This window comes from Nicrophorus vespilloides, unplaced genomic scaffold (assembly GCF_001412225.1).
Source record: "Nicrophorus vespilloides isolate i.1.1-1 unplaced genomic scaffold, Nicve_v1.0, whole genome shotgun sequence".
NCBI classification, from domain to species: Eukaryota; Metazoa; Arthropoda; class Insecta; order Coleoptera; family Silphidae; genus Nicrophorus; species Nicrophorus vespilloides.
This window is the reverse complement of record NW_017100096.1, coordinates 141,896-164,997: the sequence shown is the minus strand read 5'-3', so window position 1 is coordinate 164,997 and position 23,102 is coordinate 141,896. Positions and strand designations below refer to the sequence as shown.

Below are 23,102 nucleotides of genomic sequence, written 5' to 3'. Positions count from 1 at the left end.
TATTATACAGCAAATGATATTTCACTTTCTTAATAGCTTTACGTAGCATAATCATATTCACGTGTCGGCCATAAATTACAAAGTTTTGTTACATAAAGTCTGCACCTAAGTTAATATTAAAAAGAAAAAGTTAATTTCTAGATTTGATTGCGGAAATTTCCATTTTGCAATTCAACTTTTTTTTTCCATGGACGAGGACTAATGAAGGAAAACTCTTGGTGCCAGGTGCTTTAGTTATCGCATGCTTATTTGTCCACACAATGAAATTCTTATTCGTTTCGTCAGCTATAGTAATTGAACTGCCAATCATAATTTAAGGAAACTCGAATAAAAAATAATAATAACAGTATCTAAGCTCTTACAGCACTGAAAAATCAATACTGTAGGTTGTATGGATTGACTTAATATTTCTTGGAAATTTTATACACTCACTGTCTATAATGAAATTAAGCTTTTGCAATTAGATATAATTAGTAATATATGAAAATAATAAAAAAAAAGTTTCAATAATTTCAATTGTAAAATAAAAATAGAATCTATTTAAATAATAATCTTATTACTGATATTTACTTATAGCTAGTTTGCAGGGCTATATAATAAAGTTCCAAATATGTATTCGTCTGGTTTATTATTAGATATATTTGAATTGTCCTTAGCCACGGCACGTATGAATATGAAGATGAGACCATCAATATTTATAACACGATTTACAATCGAAACACGAACCAGAAATATTTCAATATTCTAATACCTATCGCTAAGCAATTCAATTCATAGACAAGTTCCGTTCATTTCCGGCGAAATGTGGATTATCACACGATTTCCTGCTATTCCGAAAATACTAGGATATCATTGTAGAGGTGTTGATGGCGCTTAGAATATATAATTTTATTTTATTTATTATTTGAGATTGTCGAGGTATTGCTGTACGATCGTAAGATTGCCGAAAGTTTTCGCTTTCGTTTATGAATCGATTTATTAGAGATCTCCATGGCGATGTGACTGGCGACGTTTGAATCTCCTATAGCAATCAGCAGTTGGAAATTATGCCCCGTTCTACGAACAATCGTTCGCCTTAGCAAGGATTGATAAGAAAGGCATTAAAGGGTCGAAATGGGTGGCAGGTGATGATCAAAATTTGCGCGGTGTATCAATTATGGATTCTGAGAACGGAGAAAAAGGTAAAAACCAAAGCCCGCATATGTGATTTTGAGATGAAGCGTTTATTATTTTTTTTTTTGCTTACTTCATTGTCATCATCCTATATAACCTATTATAAACGAATTCGTTCCTTTGAATAGCTTAAACTCTTAAATGATACTTATTCTGGTTTTCAGCGAGGGCCGTTGATGTTAGGCATTCAGCTTCTTTAATACCTTTGCATGCGTGTTCTGAGAACCTGCTCCTGCCTCCGGCTCGCGAAGCGAACGTGAAGAATCTCCAGTCCGTTCTGTTTCCCATAAGTCCACGAAAGTCTTACTCGGCGGAAAGTTATTTAAGCAACAGTTTTCTTAAGTTTAATAACCACCAGCCCAAGCAGGATGACACTCTTGTCGATCCGAAGGCGAGTTTCCTCAAGAGCCGCGATTCCAAGGAACTCTTCATCAAAGACCTTCAGCAAATAGATCACGTCGGGCAGCCGTCCAGATGGCCCACAGAGTGCCAAGTTTTGGATAAACGAATAAAGCATATCACTTACAGACCATGTCCACCCGAACCATACTACACAACAACAGAAAACGAAGCTCAGCCAAAACCTGTCGGCGAAGAGTCTGGCTACATAGTCTATCAGTATTATCCGATAAACGCAGTCAATTATGTAGGTGTCCTTCCTCTTCGAAATTCAATTATTCACAAAAAAAAACATTCATTGTTGTTGTTTTTTTCCATAGTTTTGTAGGTCTAGCATAGGAGGAAGCCAATATTTGTTGCCTACATGTCCTGCCCCCGAAGAGGACAGTTTACAGTTCGAATCGCGCTTCGAGTCAGGAAACTTAGCCAAAGTCATTAAAATAACTGCCAATTATTACGAACTTTATTTGAGATCCGATCTTTACACAAACAGACATATGCAATGGTTCTATTTCCGTACGACCAACATGAAGAAGAACGTTTTGTACAGGTAATTTTTTACACACGGCCGTCGAGCCTGTACACACATACATATATGAGAGTGCGTGTGTGTGTAGGAGAAATGAATAATTATTATTTTATTTTAGATTCTCAATCGTAAATCTCTCGAAAGAAGACAGCCTTTACGCGGAAGGAATGCGTCCTTTGCTTTATTCCGAGAAAGACGCCCAGCTCCATTCGATCGGTTGGAGGCGTTGTGGCGACAATATAACTTATTTCTGTAATGATAACGGGTACACAGTATAAACGTAAACTGTAAAATCAATATTATTGCTTTACATTTTTAGCACGCCCGAAGATCCCGATCAACAGTCAACATACACTCTAACATTTACTCTAGAATTTCCTCATGAAGGCGACACTGTCTATTTTGCTCACAGTTATCCATACACTTACTCAGATTTGCAAGATTATTTGCTTAGCATCGCCGCCCATCCAGTTAAATCGACGTTTACGACTCTGCGTCTGCTCTGCAAAACCCTGGCCGGGAATAACGTATATTATGTTACTATAACAACGCCTCCGGGAAATGAGAATCCCAAGAACAAAGTGGGCACAAATTAATTTTACTCGCATACATACATACATATATTTTTACGCGATTTTCCTTCCTATTAAATTAACGAATTTATTTATTTTTTCTATTTTTACAGAAGAAAAAGGCGATTGTTATAACGGCTCGAGTACATCCCGGAGAAACGCCGTCCTCGTGGATGATGCACGGTTTCTTAGATTTCCTAACAAGCGATTCTGGGCCAGCCAAAGAGTTACGTGATAACTTCATTTTTAAGCTCGTCCCGATGCTCAATCCCGATGGTGTAATCGTTGGCAATAATCGATGCTCCTTAACAGGGAAGGATTTAAATAGACAATACCGTACTGTGATCAGAGAAACGTATCCTTCCATTTGGTATACAAAGTTAATGATTAGACGGTAAAATGGATTCATTCAGAAATGGAAACTTATACAAAGAATGCGATTTTTAGTTTAATTGAGGAATGCGGCGTAGCCATGTATTGCGATCTGCACGCGCATTCGAGAAAACACAACATTTTCATGTTTGGATGCGAATGCAGAAAAGGTGTCGATAGAAAACTCCATGAACAAGTCTTTCCTTTAATGTTACATAAAAATGCCGCTGATAAAGTACACATTCGCACACGTGATTCTTATTAATGTATATTTATCATCACTACATTTGCAGTTCTGCTTCGAGAATTGCAAGTTTAAAATACAAAAGTGCAAGGAGGGTACTGGAAGAGTCGTAATGTGGATGATGGGCATCTCTAACAGTTTCACAATGGAAGCATCATTTGGTGGAACAACGATTGGTGGCAGAGCCGAAACTCATTTCAATACTTTAGATTACGAACAAATGGGCCGATCGTTTTGCCAAACTCTTTTAGATTTTTATGATTCGGATCCTCGAAAGGTATTATAATCAATAGAAATCATATAAAAACAACAACCAGGAATGAGTCGTAATATAATATTTTCGTACAGGAAAAATTACGTATAAAAATTATAAATCGTTTAGTGAAGGGAGGATCCAATGCCGACGAACCAGCGAATATTCAACTTTCCGATTACTCCAGGTTTTTATATACAAAAATATTGATACCAAAAAAATGTAGACAAGTAAATTCAATTAAACTTTTACATTTTCAATAATGTTTCTTACGAACATTGATAGCAATGTTTTCTCTTGTATCTACATTACAATGAAATATTTCAGCGATGGTGGGGATACAAGTGCTTCGGATTCAGAATTCGAGTTCCCAGCAATAAAAGTGCCAAAAAATAATTTGATTGCTCCACCGCCTTCACCGATAAAACTTAAAAAACTTTCTCCCTTGAAGGTGAAATCAGTAAAAGTGAAAAGTCCTAGAAAAACCATGCAGGTTGTAAACGCACCGAAGTACGACATTATCGTTTTTTTCTCAAAGTTAACATAATTGCAGGTCGTGAAAGCTAATTTAAATTTTCCAAAAAAGTTAATATCATCAGATACAAGCAGCGCATCAGAAACTGAGCCAGAAATTACTAAAGAAACAATTAAACCTTTGAAAAAGAAGAAAAAGAAAAAGAAGAAAAAGTGTACGAAAAAGTGTTTGAATATGGAATATTCGGATGTAGAAATCGGAAAAGATTACTCGATGATCGATATGACCCATCATGGACAATTGTTGCAAACGGTGTTTCAGTGCAGAAGGAATTTTCAGCTTAGGTTTACTTATTAACATCGATTTCTAACAGTCATTAAAGGAGAGTCTAATTTTCAGGTACGAAAATAAACGGTTGTCGAGCCAGCAAAGATTAAGTGAAGTCCAGTCGAAGTTATTTGCTCTGAAGAATAAACTGTGGCTGGGATTAGGCGATGTGAATACACACAAACCAATCTCCTGGGTTTTGCCAAATTCCAAGTAAAAAATATTCACAATTATCTCAGTCTTTATCTGTGTCATACCGAGATTTTTAGGATTAACGTTGAGAGTAAAGCGAATAGAAAGAAATCTGCGGAAAAGAGGAAACCATTAAAAAAATCAAAAACCAAAGAGGAATCAAAGGAAAAGAATAAAAAACAGAAGGAAGGGTAATGCGATTCCTATAGTATCGGTTCTCAAGCTCATTCAATCTTTGTCGAGAACAGGATAAATAGTTTGAGACCAAGAAGTAAATATAATATAAAGTGATTTATTCCGTTTTTTTTTTGTTGTTGAATAGATTAAAAAGACAACCAGCTATTGATTTTACTCCGTTACTTAAAACCACAAAGGTACGAAGATCCAAGAGTTTATCGGAATCGTGTAAAGATGTGAATATACTGAGCACGAACTTCGTCGAGAGACGAGAAGAAGTTGACGGCAATAAAAAGAAGAATAAGAAAAATAAATGTAAAACTGCCAATTGAAGAAGACTGATTATTGGTAACGGAACGGCTCTTGTTTGTGTCACAATTATTTTTGTTGTTTTCGTCCCTCACATACCATAAAGAAAACAAAAATAAACAAAAAACCTATATTTATTCCTTTCCTGATTATATTATTGCCATGGTAATTGATTAGAGTTTATTTCGCTTTTGTTTATTAAGCCAGTTATTTGTGTTCGTTGCTTAAGTTTGTATGTATTCCGATCCGATTGAAAATTGCTTGCTAATAAAATTGAAATGAATGAATGAATCCTTTTTTTTTTTGGTCGTCGTCCATGCAAGAGAAAATGATATGGCGGAATGACTTCATAAATGGGACCATTTGGTGATCGGGGGTTTCGGAATGCCGCGCGCAAATAAATTATCTCCGGTTTATGGTCAGTCTGTGGGCCCGTACGACATTCACATTTGCCTTTTTCTCATCTAATTCTTTATAAATTCTTATGCTCCACAAAGCTCACGCAGTTGAATATAACAGATGAAACCCACAGAGTTGCGAAGGTGTCGAAAAGAAGTGGTATTCACTACTTTCATTCACGCGAAATCTATTAAAAAAAAACATCAATTGGGACCACATTTCAAGAATGAAAGAAAGTGGAATAGTCAATCTTGGGAACATGATGAATTAAGTTTAATAATGGAAGCCTTTTGTTCATATCCTTAACGATATAACGTCCTAAGAATGAAGAAAAAAATGTTATCTCGTCCATTTGGACGTGGAATGCGCGACGGAATGTCTGAGATACAACCGTTGAGTGGTCCGCGGATATATAGCTTGTATCTTTACGAATAATACAAAAGGTTATGGATATTGTGTAAGAGCGTGGGCGGTCGGTTAAAAATACATCTAAATTACTGGGATCGTGTGGGTGTTTAAGAAAACCTAAATTCTCGAAACACTCGCATTTACACGCACACAGACAGACTGGAGGTGTTTCATTCAATACATTACCGCCGCAACTTCTATTCACGAACATTAAATGTAAAGAAGAAACTGTAATTGCCTCGATTACCGTTTCCACGAAAAAAATAATCAAACTTCTACACCTCGTCCAACAAAGTAACTTCTGCTAGCTGTTTCTCACGTAGATCTTTGTAGAAAAGCTTCAATGTTTTGCACCATGGAGTATTTAATTTATTACTTTTCATTAGATATACTTTGTTTCAAACTCATCCATTAAGTTGTGTGTGCAAATTATACAAATTTAAAAAGTGCGTATTTATTCCCAAAAGTTAAGCAACATGATTGGATAAGACAAGAGATGATTTGATTAATAATACAGTTTCTTATAGTAAAGTATAATTAATTATACAACAGATAATTTAAAAAAAAATATACAAATATAAAATATATGTTATTAATCAATGCACGACAATATGTTGTCAATGCATTATTGCCATGTAATATACTTAAAGGCAATTTGCGATCGTCTGGTTGCATAATAATCTATTGTATAAACCAACTCCCCATGAATGAGTGCCATATAGTTTTATATCTTAGTCTTGAAGCAAATGTTAGTTCAACAAAGCCAAAAGTTTAATATAAAAAAATCGAGTAATTGTAGGATCTCAATTATTTTTTTCATAATATATCCATTTTCACCGCTAAAGCGAATATTTTAAAGTTTTTCCTTTCGATCGAATCGATTAAAGGCGCTCCAAGGACATCCAAGTTGTGTTTACGCTAGCACAATTATCAATGACTGGTTGTATCCATTCTCAATCGCTTTACTGATACACCAAGAGCTACAACCCTTTTCGAAGGTCATTTGTAGTATTCGAAAATTTCATGAACTCAGCCAATTACGTTGCGCTATAATAACATACCCGCACTGTTTACTTGATGATTTACATACAATGGAGCTGATGTTGTTTTATTCTTTGGGTTATCACACAGGATGCTGAAGGAGCTCGAATAGAAGCAATCGTCTACAACCACATGCTGACAACCCATAATCTACCTAATTTTTGTTTTATGGTTCTGGGTTTTACCAGAAATTAATAGGCTAAACGGCTACCGATACGTAAACATTATATTAATAAAGCGAATCTTAAGCGAGCGAACGGCATGAGAGGAGGAGGAGAAGATGGAATGGAAAAAATAAAAATAATGAACGAGAAAAGAACAACGTGGAAACGAGATTGTTTTCTGAATGGCCCCATACATAGTAGCCTGGTTGGTATGAGTGTAGTGTCCTTGAAGAGACGAAAACTGTGAAAGAGTAAAAAATTGCGGACACATACGAGCGTGAGTGTAAGAACGAGAAAGATGAAGAGATTGAGAGTGTGAGCGAGAGAGGGTCGTGGAGTGGAAGAAGGAGGAGGAGATGGAGAAGAAAACAACTCTTTGCATGAATGAAATTACAAACACGCCATCATGAATATTAACAAAATATACAACGCGCACAACACACACACACATTCACATAGAAGAAGAGAGTATTATATTATCAAAGATGCTTGGACTTCCGGCGGGGGTCCGATGTCTGGATTATTCACTTCCTGTCTATTCAGTTACGAACTCCCTCGCTTCTTGCACTTCCTCCCTTTTTACGTTGCTCACTCAGCACCATCCGACTCGGCCACCAACACAAAGGATGAGAGGGGGTGTGGGAGAGGATGCCCGGCTGCGTGACAAAGACGGAAACGTCCTTAATCTCATCGAATATTGATAAAAGCACGTTCGACACACCAAGGCAACTTCGTCCAGGAAGATGGATGGACAACAACAACAACAACAATAGGCGAACATTCAATATTTACGCAACGGATTCGAATTTGAATCGACATTAATTCCAGACAAAACTTCACACCAACTCTCGAAAAATAAGCATACACAACCGACATAATGCGATCAATTATATTAACTTTATTGATACAGACTCATATTATCTATTTCCAATTTAAATTCTTAAGAATTGTTATGAATATTGTGTCAAATTTAGTTTAACTATTTCTGTCCATTTTATATAAGAAATTGTACTTATTATAGAATTATTAAGTTAATATTTAAGATATTCATGAATATTTATTTAAAACAACATTAATATTAATATTAATAATAATGAAATTCCTAAATAATTGATGTTATAATTAATTTAAACTAAAAATAATCACATTGAGATTTATATTTGTTACAGTCGATTTATTTCCACCTTGTAGATTCTAAATATAGGTACGGGAGGAGGAAAAGCAGCAGCAGTAGAAGAACAAGACGTAGAAAAAAGAAAGAAAAATCGTTATATAATTGGTGAATTAGAAATTTCGTTTGGAATCTAAATGGTGCGGTCGTGCCAGTTTCCTCTCTCGACCACTCGCTCGATTGGTACAGAAACTAATTGGTATAAGAGAACCGGAAATGGTGCAAAAAAAAAAGAAGAAAGAGAAGAAGAAAAAGAAGAAAGAGAGGAGGGAAAATAAAATGAGACCGTTCGTATAGAATAACTAAAGATCTCCTCACGCAGTAAAAACGGGGCGCGCCGCGTGTGCTGATCGTCGGGCGGGGGACGACGTCGGGGGACCCATCGTCACTTCCGGTGGAGGGGGCCAGGCCGTGGGAACACTTGGGCCACTACACATCATTAATAGCACCATAGCACAAGATGCCAATCAAGATTGATCACTGTTTGTGCTCACCCCTTTCCTCCCTATTTACAAAAAAAATAAAAAAACAACAACAACAACAACAAACAAATGAATAAACGAAGCAAATGAAAACGACGATACAAAGGTTGAGAGAGAGAGAGAGAGAGAGAAAAACTGCAAAGTTCAATGCGCTAAATGGATAATGAAAGCCATTGTTGACGAAATAAGGAAATGTGAGCGGGAATGAATAAGGAGAGATAGTTGCAGTGGACGAGAGAGAGAGAGACGGGAACTGACATTTCTAGCGTAGTTGTAAATATTTTAGTGGCAAATGTAGCGCATATCCGGTCTCATATTTCGTAAAGATGTAATAAATAGTATCAACAATTTTGCGTTTTCTTTTTTTCGCTTACATGCAACGTGCAATAGTCGTAGACGTAATGAAAATGAATGCACGCATTTGTCTGAAACGTATGGCGGGCGTATAGGAAGGAGGTGGTGTATGAGAATGTACAAGAATAAGTAAATAAATAAAATAAAATCGTGTGGTTCTGTTCATCCTGTACGATAGACTTAGATAATTTACGATCGTTCCCCCTTGCTTTCTCTATGTCTACCTGATATAGATGGTCGCATCTACCATCTGGCAAACTCCTTCGGTGACTCCTTCACACCATCCTACAATGCATTTGTATACCTGGATAAATATCTAGACACGTTGTAAATGAGATACGTTTAGCCCACGCGCCCCAACCACTTGCAATCTCCATCCAGCCAGCACACACAAGCACGCAACGCGTTTCACTCAATCGTTAATTCAATTAAAAACCAAATATATACATACTCTCAAGGCGAGTGGTGCTTTTAGCTCACCATCAGACATCAGTCAGTGTTTGGACTATCCTGTTGTGGATTTCAGGTAATGAAAGGATGGAATTCTCGAGGATTTATGCGTTTCAAACTTCCGAAAAAACGGCCGCTGCTACGGGTGAGGAGGCAACAGCTGCCAGCTCCTCGGGGCTCCTACGCTCTTCCTTTTTCTAGGAAACGATCGCCTGCCGCGGACCAGAAGGTAAAGGGGGACAAACAACAAACCGCATCCCCTTTGATTTACCTATAAACAATTCGATACACAATCGTGCGAACAATGCGGGTCCCTCAAGTAGGGGGGTGTTGTGTCAGAAAAACTTCTATCACACCTTTTTCATTTCTCTCGCAAATGCACAATATTGTGTTGCATTTAAAATGTTACATTCTATAAACTAATTATTAAGAATATATAACTTAACTTACGAGTTCCAACGAATTCAATATTGATACATTGTTCTTTGACACAAAGTTCTACTTACTATTGTTACTCTTTGTATTTGTCGATTCGCTAACTGGTCGACGCTACAGAATGTTTCTTTCACATCACTTTTATATCAAAATATTTCGAAGAAAAAATAACTTTTCATCCTTCTCGGAAGCATACAACCTCGTTTCCAGTTAATTCCAACTTCACTTAATCTTTCAATTAATCAGAGCCTCCAGTACCTCGAGACATTTTCTATTTTATTAAACAAAGCGTTTAATTATTTTAGAACAAGATAATTGCTTATTATATTTTATAATTGGAAACAAAGTTTCAGAGAATAGAAATGTACATCTATAATTGACATATTATCATTATTATACATTAAATAATTTGTTCCAAGAAAAAAACATGTATAAATGAAATGCATAAATAAATCGAAAGTCAAGTTATTTGTGATGTTCGGCTGACATCAAGAAGATAAATAGGTATAAATTTATTATTCTCTTTCGCCTTTCTGAATAATGCTATAATAACCTATTATATTGCGTCTCAATGGAAAGATCTAGGTGTAGTTTTTCTATTGATGATTTTTGCCGTTGTGAACAGCTGAATGTTACAAGTAAATGGTAACGTGCAAGTAAATTTTAAGTTGAAGCGTTGGTAAATCAGAATTGTCTTTGCATTGGAGTGAAAATGGAAAGCTATTAAATATAGTTTTCGTGTAGTGGGCCATCTATTTCTGTACGCGAAAACATCGTAGCGATGTTTATTTGGTGTGTGTGTGTGTGTGCGCTGAGTTGAGCTTTATTTTGAATGGAATAGTTCGCGCGCGGGATATGAATGCGCTCTCATAACTCGATCTATATATTTATACGTCGAATATAGATCTTGTATGTAGTAGGAAGCAATTTCTAGACGCAGTGTGGTCGCGACTGTCCTGAAATAACTCTTTGACTGTGTGGTGCGGTGGTGGCGGAGAGGAAACAGAGGCGGATGGATTGTCGCGGCTGGGGGGCTGGTTTGTTTAGCGAGGGGTAAGAGGAGCGGTATCATATCTCGTTCTTTCTGCTCCTCCACGCTTGGAGAGGTCGTTTCTTGGAATAAACAGCCATCCACCACCACCACCACCCACCTATGTTCCGTTCGACCTTTCATTCAAACCGAACAGAATCAATGAGCGAGCCTCGTCGTCGTCGTCCTTTTCTCTCTGTCTCTCTCACACACACGCATACACACCATTTCCATCTCCCTTCATCCACCATCTCCATCAATCTCGCTCTCCGTTCCCCCATTTTGTACATGCATAAACCTTAGGTAGCGGCACTATTATACTAAACTCATTATTTAACACTTGGAGCGTTACAAATCCTGAAAATTTTTCGAAAATAATAAACGGGCTCCGCGCTATGTACGTGGTGGATATGTGGAAGAGTGAATGTATAAATATATAATTTAGAATTTGTTGAGCCGTCTCTTGTGTAGACTGCGTTATACGAACGAGGGCCGCCTAGTCATATGACCGGAAACGCTACTTATATACAGGCAGGATGATTTCCATCTGGTTACATCCTCATCAAAACTCCAAAGGAATTTTTAACCGACGAAAAAAAATATGCTATAGGTCGATAACACGGGGACGGGACGGACGAGACCGCCCAATAGGAATCCGAAAAATATCTAAAATTTTCTAAAAACCGCAAAGAAATTTCCCTGGCTCTAATATATATCGACTTTACTCGACGGTGATTAATTAGTGGCTATTAAACTAATTACCTCGTGCATTAATGCTGTTTGTGCACGGCCGCAAACCTAATCCATTAAATAATTTCCAAACCAGGGTAATTAATTTCTCAATATTAAGTTTGAACTGTTTTATTTTCATGGACATCGACGATATATAATATTTCAATTGTGTTTCATATTCGTTTCATTAAATAGGTTGTTTGTATAATATAATATGGTAGATAAGGACAGATAGTTCTGTTTATGAATGAATCAAATATAATCGATACGAATATAATGGAGTATTGTTGGACAGGAAGTGTGCGTGTGTGTATATTTAGTAAACATCCGTCACCGAAAATAGATTGAGCACTCCAGAACCAACACTACATAATTATTAATACCATTCTGAACATTTACAACCCTCGTCTGCACTTCTCTATTGAATACACCATTCAATTGTTATTGCAATTATAAACAAATCAATTTTGAGACAAAAAGAAATAGTACTTTATTGAAACATAGACGATAAAAAAGCAAACAGATTAAACACTTCAAATTACATTTGCAATATTTGGCACAACATATAATAATGTGAAATAAATATTCAAAGCATACAGGTTTGTGGAATGCATCGAATAATAAATGTGTAGCGAAATGAATAATAAATGCATTTAAATTGTATGACAAACGAATTGATCGGAAAAATTATACTTTAATTGCGTTGAATTATTCGAAAGTTTCAATAAATTTTAGGAATCTCTTTAAGAGCAGCGTTAATAAGACCGTGTTACTGCAACAAAGTCAAAGGAAGGAAACGAATCAAACAGAAAATCTTTAAACAACAAGAAAAATATAGGAGACTTTCTTTCTCACTCTTTTATTCCAAGTTTAAATTTCTAACTATGCATCGTTTCCATTATAGACTTTTTTTTTTTGGACTCAAGAATAATTACTAGTTAAAATAATCGCTTGCGGAAGCAGTAATGAAGTCATAAAAAGGGTGCAATTAACATTCGCTACAAAGCAATCTTGGATGCTGTTTAAAATTTCCTACTGTTCGCGACATGCACAGTGGTAATAAACCTGCACAAATGCGATACTCTCTTTCTCTATGCTCGTAACTCGGACTATCGATATGAAAACCTTAATTTACGATTGGGCTACGTTTTGTTAGGTCTGAAAGTATTTATAATTATAAGTTGTTTAAGTATGGTTATTAAATTCACTGCGGCGTGTCATTTCCTTCCACACTTAAGAAGATAAAAAAAAAGCTTTAATCAAACGAAATTACAAAAAGGAAAAGGATTTGTTTTCTATTGAAGGTTGCATTTGTTGACTATATCATTATATTATAGTTGGAAAGATAAAAGTGTATGCGAGGAAAGTATAAATCTTATGGGACTTCCGGTTTCCTGCGGATAAAATGTGATGAATCACTTATTTTTAACTCCATCTCTCTACGGATTTGTATGTTCGACCTTGACCGAACTCTGGTTAGAAACAATTCATTTCATTTTATTAATTTCAGTAGTTCTGTTAGTTTCATTTACTTTAGCTTTCTTTATGTTGTGTAGTAGGCGGTAATCATTGAAAAATAAAATATGTAGTTTACATAGATGTTTGCGCAAGGCCTTTTCGTTGTGTGTGTGTGCGGATTTCGCAAACAAATCTTAGCACAACGGTGGCCATTCTATCCAGAGTGTAAGAAGCAATGCAGAGGTTGCGGGAAAGAAAAGGAGAGCGAAGCTGAAACAAGAAAACAAACATGAAGTGTTTGCTCTTTTGCACCGAATTAAAAATAAACTATTGCCAAAGGTTTCATTGTTTAAATACATTTTATACCGCAATGCGCAAACCAGTTACACATAAAACTGGTTTTATTATATTCAAATGCTGTCTTTCATTTCAATTACCGCTGGCTAACTAAATTGGATCCATTGGTTGGTATCATTCAATAAAAAAAAAAACAAAGTAATAAACTTTATTTATTTCCAACATAAACTCCAGCAAAATAAAATAGACTTACCTATCATAAAATCTCTAGCGAAACCGATTCTCTCTGCTTCTTCTTAGATGAACTGTTAAAAGGTTGTGCAGGAGGATTGTGTTGTGTGTTGGGTGATATTTGCAGTGAAGGGAAAGAAAACAACTTTAATAATTGTTGACGTTGGTCTTCGGTGTTATTTAACATTATATATGTATAGTAATATTACAATTTCATTTTATTTTTTATTTTTAATATTTACAAGTCATATATATATATATAGCTACATGCGCCGTTTTGGCACACTGTGAGTAATTTCCTCCTCCTCCTCCTCCTCGTATTGGCGGGCTGCAGGTTCGCCTTCCGCTCTGCAGCCGGCCCAAACAAAACCCTTTCTTTGATTATACAATTTACAAAAAAAAAATGTGTTACATTCGCTTTGTACATTTCATGTTGGCCGAATGTAATTTATAGGAAAAAAAAATAGATAGTCAAGAAAATAATGATGATAATGAGGGCTTTGCCAAAAAGAAAAACAAAATACAATATACGTACACTACGTAGTATTATTTTCGGATACATTGTATCTGCAAAGTAGGCGCGCGCAACTTTCTTCGCGAGAGTGTCTTCATTTCTTCCAACGAGAAAATATTAGTTACACAAAATTAAAAAAAAAAAAAAATTAAATTACGAAATAAATTAATAATAAAATTAAGTTGAAAGTTTCCCGTTCAAATAAGTTCGGTTTGTTTGTAATAATAATAATAATAATGTTTTGTAATTTGAATGGGAAACTTTCGTTGGAAAAATCGTGGGTTTTGTGGGACAGCCACGTGCTGTTTATCACAGTCTTTTGAATTTAAGGTAAGCAGTACGTGGGTGGCCAAAAAAAAAAGAAAATTGCGCTCCGTGTAAAAAATAATAATAATAATGTTGCTTTTTTTTATTCCATTTTATTTCTATTTCATCGTTTATTTTGTAATTTTTTGTTTTAAATATATAATATATTCTTAGTTTCGTTTTGCAATTAGTTTTGTTTTTTTTTTGTAAGTTGTGTGTACATCCTACATTAAATTCTTGTTACAAGTTACACGTGAAACATTCATAAACCACACACATCATACAATTTGGTACATTCAGAGGCCAGCGATAAGTCTAGGAATTTGCCCAAATCTGGGGAGTATTTTTTTTTATATTTTATTTATACATATATATTATTTACTTGGCTTTTCGCTGGATGAATGGACAATTTTGTCTCAACACACGCAGGACTAGATAATACTGGAGAGCCATCCCTTGCATGTCCCCTAAATCAAACACGCACTAGAAAAATATATATGAGGAGAGTTCACTTTTTTTTTTTGATGTTGTTGTTGTTGTTATTGTTGCTGTTGTTGTTGTTGAAGAGAGGACACAGGGCACTGGCGGACCCAAAAAGCACAGTTTTTAAACAGTCGTTTAAAAAAAATCTTTATACAGTTATACAACCCCATATTTACAAATGATAAAAGAAAAAAATAAATTAATATAATGTATATTTGCTTCTGCAATAGAATAGTTAGTCCTTTTTAGCACTTTTCGTTTAGAAGTCTGAACTTGCGTCGAGCAAACGTTTCTCGGGGGTGTTGAGGTGTGGCGTGTTCTTGGGTCGACACTTGCAGCCCTGCCTCGAGTGCCTAGCATAGCAGGCCTCCACCGCCCTCTTTCCGCACTGCAGAGGCCAATAGAGCCAAAGACAGGGCAGCAGACAGCTAAGGGCCGCCAAGCAGCCCCATCGAGCCGTCCTGCGATCAGGACCACAAGCACAAGGATTGTCCGCACAAGAAGTCCCACCGTCCGATTCGGAGCAATGATAGAACAATCCCTTGACACAGCACAGACACGAAGCGTAATCGATGATGGTGTTCGCCGAACATAGGCACTTCTCCTCGCACAGCCAGCATTCAGGTAAGGGCTTGGGCTGTTGGCACGAGGTGCACCGACAGTTGCCGCATTCGGAACAGATGATTGATTGGCGGGAATTGCATTCGGCCGGCGGCAGCGGTTTCGTGAACGATGCCGTCGCCGCCGGCTGCTTCGTGATCGGCTGCAGGACCGGCGGCGAGATGGGCAAGCGGGTAGGCCTTTGGGCCCGGGGCGGGGGCGGCGGACTCGCCGGCGGCACGAATGGCTGCACTCGGAACGGCGTCTCGACATATTCATTGGTTGTCCTTTCGCAATCCGGACGAGGTGCCGACAACGAAACTTGCGGTAAGCCGCTGTTACCTCCTCCTCCTCCTCCTCCACCACCACCTGACTGATGCTGCTGCAGTTGTTGCGGAACCTGTGCTGACGACGGATGCTGCTGCTGCTGCTGTTGCTGTTGGACCTGACGCAATGGTGCTAATGGTGCTGTCATGGGCGCCGGGACGCTCATGATAGGCGCCCGCGGTCGGTGCGCGCGCGGCAACGATGTACGGCCCCCATGGTAAGCCATGTGGGACGAGATTTCAGCGCCCTAACCAGGCTCCACCTTCATCCGTCATCGTCGCCACCTGAAACAATACCAAAAGCAAGGAACATTAGCAAAATCTAACAACATATTCTCACTACCACCTAAGTTCATCAAACTGACTTCACTCGTGCATTCCTTACGCATAAAGGAGTTTCGATTCGGTATCTTTTCATCCAACAAAAGTAAAGTCGTCCTTATTTAGCAGGGTAACAAAATCACCTATTCACCGGCGTTCATAAAAACGAAACTATTGTACTAAGGCGAGCCATTGTTATCGAGGAACAAAGTCAAAAACACTTTGATGCAAAAACGTCCTTCGCAGAATTTTTCCATACAAGGAAGACGAAGAAATAAGAAAAAAAAACTTTTGTTGCTGCTGCTATAACTTATTGATTTGGTATAGTATAAATGCTTCTTTTTTGTAACTTCGTAACTTCAAAACATCATTCTCGCCCCGTTTATTTTTCGATTACCATCCGTTCTCTCTATTTCCTTTTTTTTTCTCATTCTTCTATACGCGATCGCTTCTAAATGAGTAAATTATTGTATATTATATGGACAGAGGAAACCGTAAACTCGATTAACACACTCGGGAGAATTTTAGATTGACCGAAGGAGGCGACGGCGTTTGAGGCCGCAACCGGAAACGTGACAAATACTGTTATATAAAACGACAAAATTTCCAAGTAATGATGCGCACCAAACTATTTTATGTTTAGTAAAAACTTGCCAACAAGTCACGGACGCAACAACTTCCTTCTCATTCCTTCACCTCTTTCTCACTATATCTATATCTCTTCAAGTCGAATTCATGACTGAGTGGCAAAGGGTATTATTTCCTGGCATCGCGGTAGGCATGATTTTGTTGAATGGCGTTACTTACTTGTTGTACCCAATGTTTGTGGTTCGATGGTGTGCGGTGGTGTTTGGTAAGTAAGTAAGTATCGATGTAAAGAATTTTCAATAGAAAAACTCCTCCCGCTGTTAGGTCGCAAGCACTTGAAACGTTTCACTCGTCGCACTCTTCTCACCCGCGTTCGACACAGTTGGAGAAGAGAGCGCTTCCTTCTTGTGCGACTGAATGAATGAAATTGAATGGTGGTGGGAGGGAGGAGATATCAGCCTAGACCCGGCCTAGAGACAGCCTATCCGACATGCTGGTGATGACCAAAATACATTTCGAGTGTTTCACATCCGGAATTATATATTAGATCATAGTAGATAGTAATAATATCGCAATCAGAAATTTCCAAGGGATAAGATAAAGAAAACAACACGAAACGTGCCAACTATAATAAAGCCATTCATAAAATTTCATTCATCAAAGATAACGAGATAAATAATACAACATTTAAATCGATTGTACTAATTGTTATTATCTATAAACATGTGGTACAACACATCATTTTCACGATCATTAATTTAAGGTAATCATTACGAAATCATTAACGCATTTTCACTTCATAAATTCAAAACATAAATAATTAGCGAAACAGGTAGTTCGTTATGTTGGTTGCATACAAATTCTGGCAATATTGTGGTTTTTGTGAAGGGTACAAAAATAAATAAAATATTTCCAAAGCAGATGTTAAGTTGGTGAGTAGACTCTGCGATGATATTTATGGCTTGCAAACGATATAATATTCTTACTGAAGCCACATTTCAGAATGATTCTGTAGATCTGCACATTACGAATGTTATCATTATCCAAAAATACTTTCCACATTCAGCAGAAATTATACAATATATTACATAACGTTATTTATTCGGCCGTTTTAAGTTTGAACTTGATTGTTATTTTGCTATTTGTTTATACATTTTTTTTTGTTTCATGGAAATAAAAATTTAAAGCTTTCACCTTGTAACTTTCTTAAATTTACGTTTATTGCATGCTTAATTCGATGCATAACTTCAACCTTGGACGACACAATAGATGCATAATTTCATATCGTTCAAAAAATATGTTCTGTTACAATTAGGTAACTGATAAACATATTTAAAAAAAAAACACCTTTTTCACGCTCACAATTATTAACAGTTCTTTCTTGTAGTCAAATTGAATAAATACGATGCTTGCCAACTAAATGAATAATTCAACAGAAAACTTCTCTACGTTTAATTATATATGTATTTTATTCCATGTTTTGTCGAAACAAACAATATAAATAAATACATTTTCAAATTGGCTAAAAACACAAAATACACAATCCCAACTGAACGTTTCGTAATGTGCCGTTGCTTTTTCGTTATATACCGTCGTAAATTAAACTATTCCGGAATCAATTACTTTACCGATTTAGAAAACGAACCAACCTTCGAACAAACAAATTAATTATTAACGAATTCAGACGTCCAGGATGTTATTCTTGATGATTTTCGCTATACTCATTTTAATTATTCATTAGTAGATCGTTCAGTAATTAATACTTTTTTCATAAAAAACATTTTTTATATAACAATAAGCAAGAATAAGAAGCAATATAAAATTCAGTTGCATATGAATATACAACGAAATATTTAAAACAGTTTAAAAAAAATACATAAATAATTTGCCTCATCAGGAAAAACTTGCTTTTATTATTATACTCTGAATTGATTACATCATCTAATTATAATTGTAGCGAATCGTCAGTAATTCAGTTTTAGAAAAAAAAAAGAATCTCACGAATAAATACATAGTCAGCACGTTTCTTATGGACGTCTTTCTCACAAGTTTTCAATTTCATTTCTAATATTATTATAAAAGCAACGCTCTTGTAACACGAAATTTTATATATGTAAACATGCATACACTCAACAATTAGTGAGTAATATTAATTTATATTAAATAACAATTTTGATTTGTACCCAAAGTACAACTTTTTGATTTATTGCTATACTTATACAAAATGTTTTATAATAGTTAATGATTCACTCGATTAAGGCTAAGAATGTCGCCCATTTCAATCTCGCTTGGTTTTTTTGTTGTTGCTGTTGGAAAGGTCGATTTCGGGTAATTAATGGATTGTATAGGAGGGTGTTCCTCTCGGAGCCAGGGTATTCTGTGTTCGAGTAAAGGTTTTTACCTTTTAATAGTGTCGGTTATCCAGAGAAAATAGAAAAAAGGAGATGAAGCTGACAAGAGGATAGAGAGAGGACGAGTCGTGTGCGTGTGCAGGTAGTTTTTGCAGAACTCTTTGAATGGGATGGAGGAAGGAAAAAGTGCCTTTTGGGCGCAATTTAGACTCGGTGTGTGTGTGCAAGTGGAAAGGAGGAGGCAGAAGAGGAGGAGGGACAACGAAGGAGCGCATATAGATGAATATAATAATAATGAACGGGAGAAGGACGAAGAGGAAGAGATAAGGAGCGAGATGGAGAGCGAAGGCCCGTGGGCGCTTGATGTATTATACCCACTGAATCCACAACCCCGCACTTTTTACAAACACTCATAAATATGCAATAATACGAGAGAGCTGGTCTTTTAAGAGTTTAGGCAGTATGTGTGTGTGTGTTGTATACATGTATATTCGTGTGTGTGTGTAAGTATGTATGTATGCAGTGGGCAGCTTTGAAAGGCAACCCACGCCAGGAAACCGGGATGGTGGGCGCGGCGGTACACCTGGTACGATGCGGTGAAAAAAATGCGAACAAGAAAATAAAAGAGTTTACCACCGTTTGAGATGGATTGCGAGTTGATCGAGGGGTTGGAAGGGCGCACATAGGGTTCGGTTTTTGAGATTGCAGTGGAGGAGTTTGGTTGCGCCTACGTACGCGTATTTAAATAAGAAAGTTGCTAAGCTCGGAGAGCGCGCGCGCGCGTCTCACTTAAACTGTGCAGCCTAGAGCTCTCCTCTCCTATAACCAGAGTGTTGTGTTGTGCATGCACATATCTGAACGATATGCAGAGAGGACAGACGGAGGAAATGTCCTTTCGGGATTTGAATGGATGGATATTATGGGTATTTGTTGGTTGTATAAGAAAACTCACTTTTTGATGCGGCTACTCTGTTTCGGCGACAAAGTCCTTTGCGACACACTCACTGAACTGCACGCAACCATCTTTTTCCTCGCTCTCTCTCCCTCTCAAACTAATACCGCTCCTGGGCCGAAGCTGGGAAGACGGCAGCAGCGGCGGCGGCGGCGACGACGGAGGCAGCGACGGTGATGCGCTTCATTCATTCATGCAACGATATAATCCAAGTCTCTCGATGAACAAGAACAATCCCCCGGTGAACGGTGAAGAGGAAACGGCAGCAGCTTCGGTTCGAGTGTGCGACTCCTCTACGTGCGTATATATGTATAACTCTACTCCTTTAAATTCCCTTCAACTTCGATGCCGTGTCTCGTCTGTGCGAGCGAGCTTCGACCTTCGGCACTTCACCGTGCGGCATGTCGTGTCGTACTGAAGTCCGGACGGCCGCTCGGAGTGAGCGGCGGGCGCGGAGCGGTGAACGGACGGCCGCAGGTGGCGCGACCTGGTGGCCAACGTCGCAACCCGCCCGGCGGCTACGGTTTTTATGAATGAACCGGCAGCCATTATGAATGAATACGTAGTACATTCAGAGGCGCCCCCCCACCGCACCCGAAAACGATGCGCCCGTCTCACTCGCACTCGCACGCTCGCATCGCATTCAACGTTGCGAACTAACAATTCGCGAATGATTTTCATTGATATTTGCTGCCATACAAGTCGCACACACACATACGTACGCATGGTGAAAGTGCAAACAGGATGAGAGAAGACACACGGCTTGGCTGCTGCTTCAATTTGTTGTGCTGTTGATGCTCTCTACTTTTTTTTTATTTCGTTCGTTCCATTCCTCCTTTGTCTCGCATTCAAGATTCGTTACATCTTCGTTCGAAATTCCGGCGTGCAAGAGAAGAGCACAGGAAGAACGGACGAGAGCGAACATTTGTGGGCGAGAAAGACGACCGAAGAAATGATGAGACCAACAGCAGAAGAAAAAAAAACAAAGAAGGGAAAAAAGCGTGCACATATTTTACGCACTCACTAAACTGGATCGTGGGTGGCTACAGAAATAGCACCAGCATCTTTCAAAACAAATTTCCAAAACACGCTCCTCACTTTTTGAACGTTTACCCAAAACACACGCACACACGACGAAAAATGTCCCAATTTATTTATCAGCGAGAGGCCGGAAACAAGCGCACTTGCATATCGGTCCAACCCACTTCAAGTTTTAAGCTTTTTTTTATTTTTAATCTCGATCAATTTCCCAATCTCTCTTTACACACACACACACATATATTTTTCATTTTCGATCAATCAATTTCGTTTAATCTAAAAGTTAAGCAACAGCAACAAGTTTTAATGGAATTACATTTAATTTGGGTCTAATATAGAAAATATTGTTATGACTAAATTATTTAAGATCTACTACGTGGAATGGTAATAGCGTAACATATAGTTGTTTTGATAATTTAAAAAAATCAATCCAACTTTAGCATAAATTGTGGCTAAGTTTCTATAATATAATGTTAAATATTGATAAGCAATTTAATTAATCTTCATTTTACTGTAATTCAATCACTTTTTTTTTTCATCTTTATAACTGTCAAAGCTATAGTGTCTTATTATGAATTAAATAGGATTGAATCAAGCAATCATTGTGTCATTTAATATTGTCTAAGCAATTTTTTTATTTTCTAATTGATGTAAATTCAAGTGAACTTGACTTTGATCAGTGACTTGTAAAATATGTTATCGCATTAAATTAATGGCAAAAATTTGAATAAAAAGAAATAATGAAAGCACACTCATTGATTGAATCAATTGGGTTGAGAAATAACAAAACAAAAAAAAAACATATTCAAACAATTATGAGTGGAATGTGATTAATTAATGAAATTAAGCAGAATAAAAATTGTTTCGTAATAAAATTCAACTAAAACATACTTTAAATGATGTAGATGTAATTATTGTAGAGTATCTGATCACGTAAATTAATTAATTAGATATAATAAGAATAAACGATTATTATTTTCTTTTTCTGTGCTTCTTCGCATCTCCGGGTAACTAACTGGTTTTTATGTGATATTCCAAAATTATACTTCGAGACATTTGATTAGATTTTAAATGTCCATTTAAATAGCATATAACATGAATTTATAATTGCAGTACCCTCGTTAAGAGAAATCGACGTTTCAAAGATCGGATAGTTAAATTACTATTCTTTTATGTGTCTGGATTTGATAGTATTCAGTTTTCAGATACACACTCGATTAATTTATTATTCCACATTCCACAAAAATTAACATACACGGTTCATACCGATTCTCTTTAATGAAGCCACGTTTCTTGAACTTTTTTTTTTTAACAATTCATTTCATTGGCCTCGTAAATATTTCAGATATTGCAACTGCATGGATTTAAACATGAAATTGCAATGTTTATAAGTAGTTACAATTTACTAAAGAAAAATTGTTAGAAACAGTTAGAATGATAAATTGAATATTTATTGCTTTGAATTTGATAAGTGTATACATATTATATCTTACATATGCTTTAGGTCCTATTTACATGTTACAGCACATCCTCGCTATCGACATCTCTTTAGGAATGGACACATACTGCTTTCTCAGGGCTGTTGTCTGCAATATTTATATTATTTAAAATTAAGACAAAATTTATGATTGTCGTGTTGATTAATTTAAAATTTCAATTAGTAGACTGTAGTTTTTTAATAATATATAAAGATCTTAAGTTGATTTTATGTAGTGGAAGTTGAAGAGATGTGTAAAATGTAATAATTGTAAATAAATTTAATACTAAATGATACATAATAATTAATAAATTATTTATTTTTAATATTGATTATGTTTGTTAGCTTACCAATCGTTTAGAAACAACAAAGTTGGAGATAGCCAGGAAACAAATAACGGATCAGAATCGAAGCTCTCAACTATATTGATGTATTTTGAACGGTGTTTCTACGTAAGCAATGCACGGAAATA

The 23,102-nt window shown here is 36.8% G+C and overlaps 2 protein-coding genes across 4 annotated transcripts in view; one reads left to right on the top strand and one right to left on the bottom strand.

Annotated features, from left to right (window-relative positions):
• The first annotated feature begins 539 nt into the window (after nucleotides 1-539).
• On the top strand, nucleotides 540-5,262 carry LOC108567780 (cytosolic carboxypeptidase 2-like). Its single transcript, XM_017928445.1, has 14 exons — nucleotides 540-1,181; nucleotides 1,338-1,819; nucleotides 1,893-2,122; nucleotides 2,220-2,366; nucleotides 2,421-2,682; nucleotides 2,787-3,067; nucleotides 3,121-3,280; nucleotides 3,339-3,566; nucleotides 3,638-3,729; nucleotides 3,870-4,035; nucleotides 4,096-4,361; nucleotides 4,417-4,557; nucleotides 4,614-4,727; nucleotides 4,859-5,262. Exons 1-14 carry the CDS (start codon nucleotides 1,157-1,159, stop codon nucleotides 5,043-5,045), a joined length of 2,781 nt encoding a protein of 926 aa, XP_017783934.1. The 5' UTR covers nucleotides 540-1,156; the 3' UTR covers nucleotides 5,046-5,262.
• A 9,763-nt stretch (nucleotides 5,263-15,025) lies between these two features.
• The window catches only part of LOC108567785 (protein sprouty), a 37,775-nt gene continuing 29,698 nt past the window's right edge, over nucleotides 15,026-23,102 (bottom strand). Inside the window, exons 3-4 of one of the 3 annotated variants that reach the window (XM_017928450.1) lie at nucleotides 22,647-22,739; nucleotides 15,026-16,188 (exon numbers count right to left, since the gene is read on the bottom strand). In XM_017928450.1, coding sequence (XP_017783939.1) covers nucleotides 15,237-16,130 — 894 coding nt within the window. In that variant the 5' untranslated portion in view covers nucleotides 16,131-16,188; nucleotides 22,647-22,739 and the 3' untranslated portion in view covers nucleotides 15,026-15,236. Of the gene's footprint in view, nucleotides 16,189-20,115; nucleotides 20,636-22,646; nucleotides 22,740-23,102 lie in introns of those variants that run through there. The other 2 variants (XM_017928453.1, XM_017928452.1) reach the window with 2 other exon arrangements.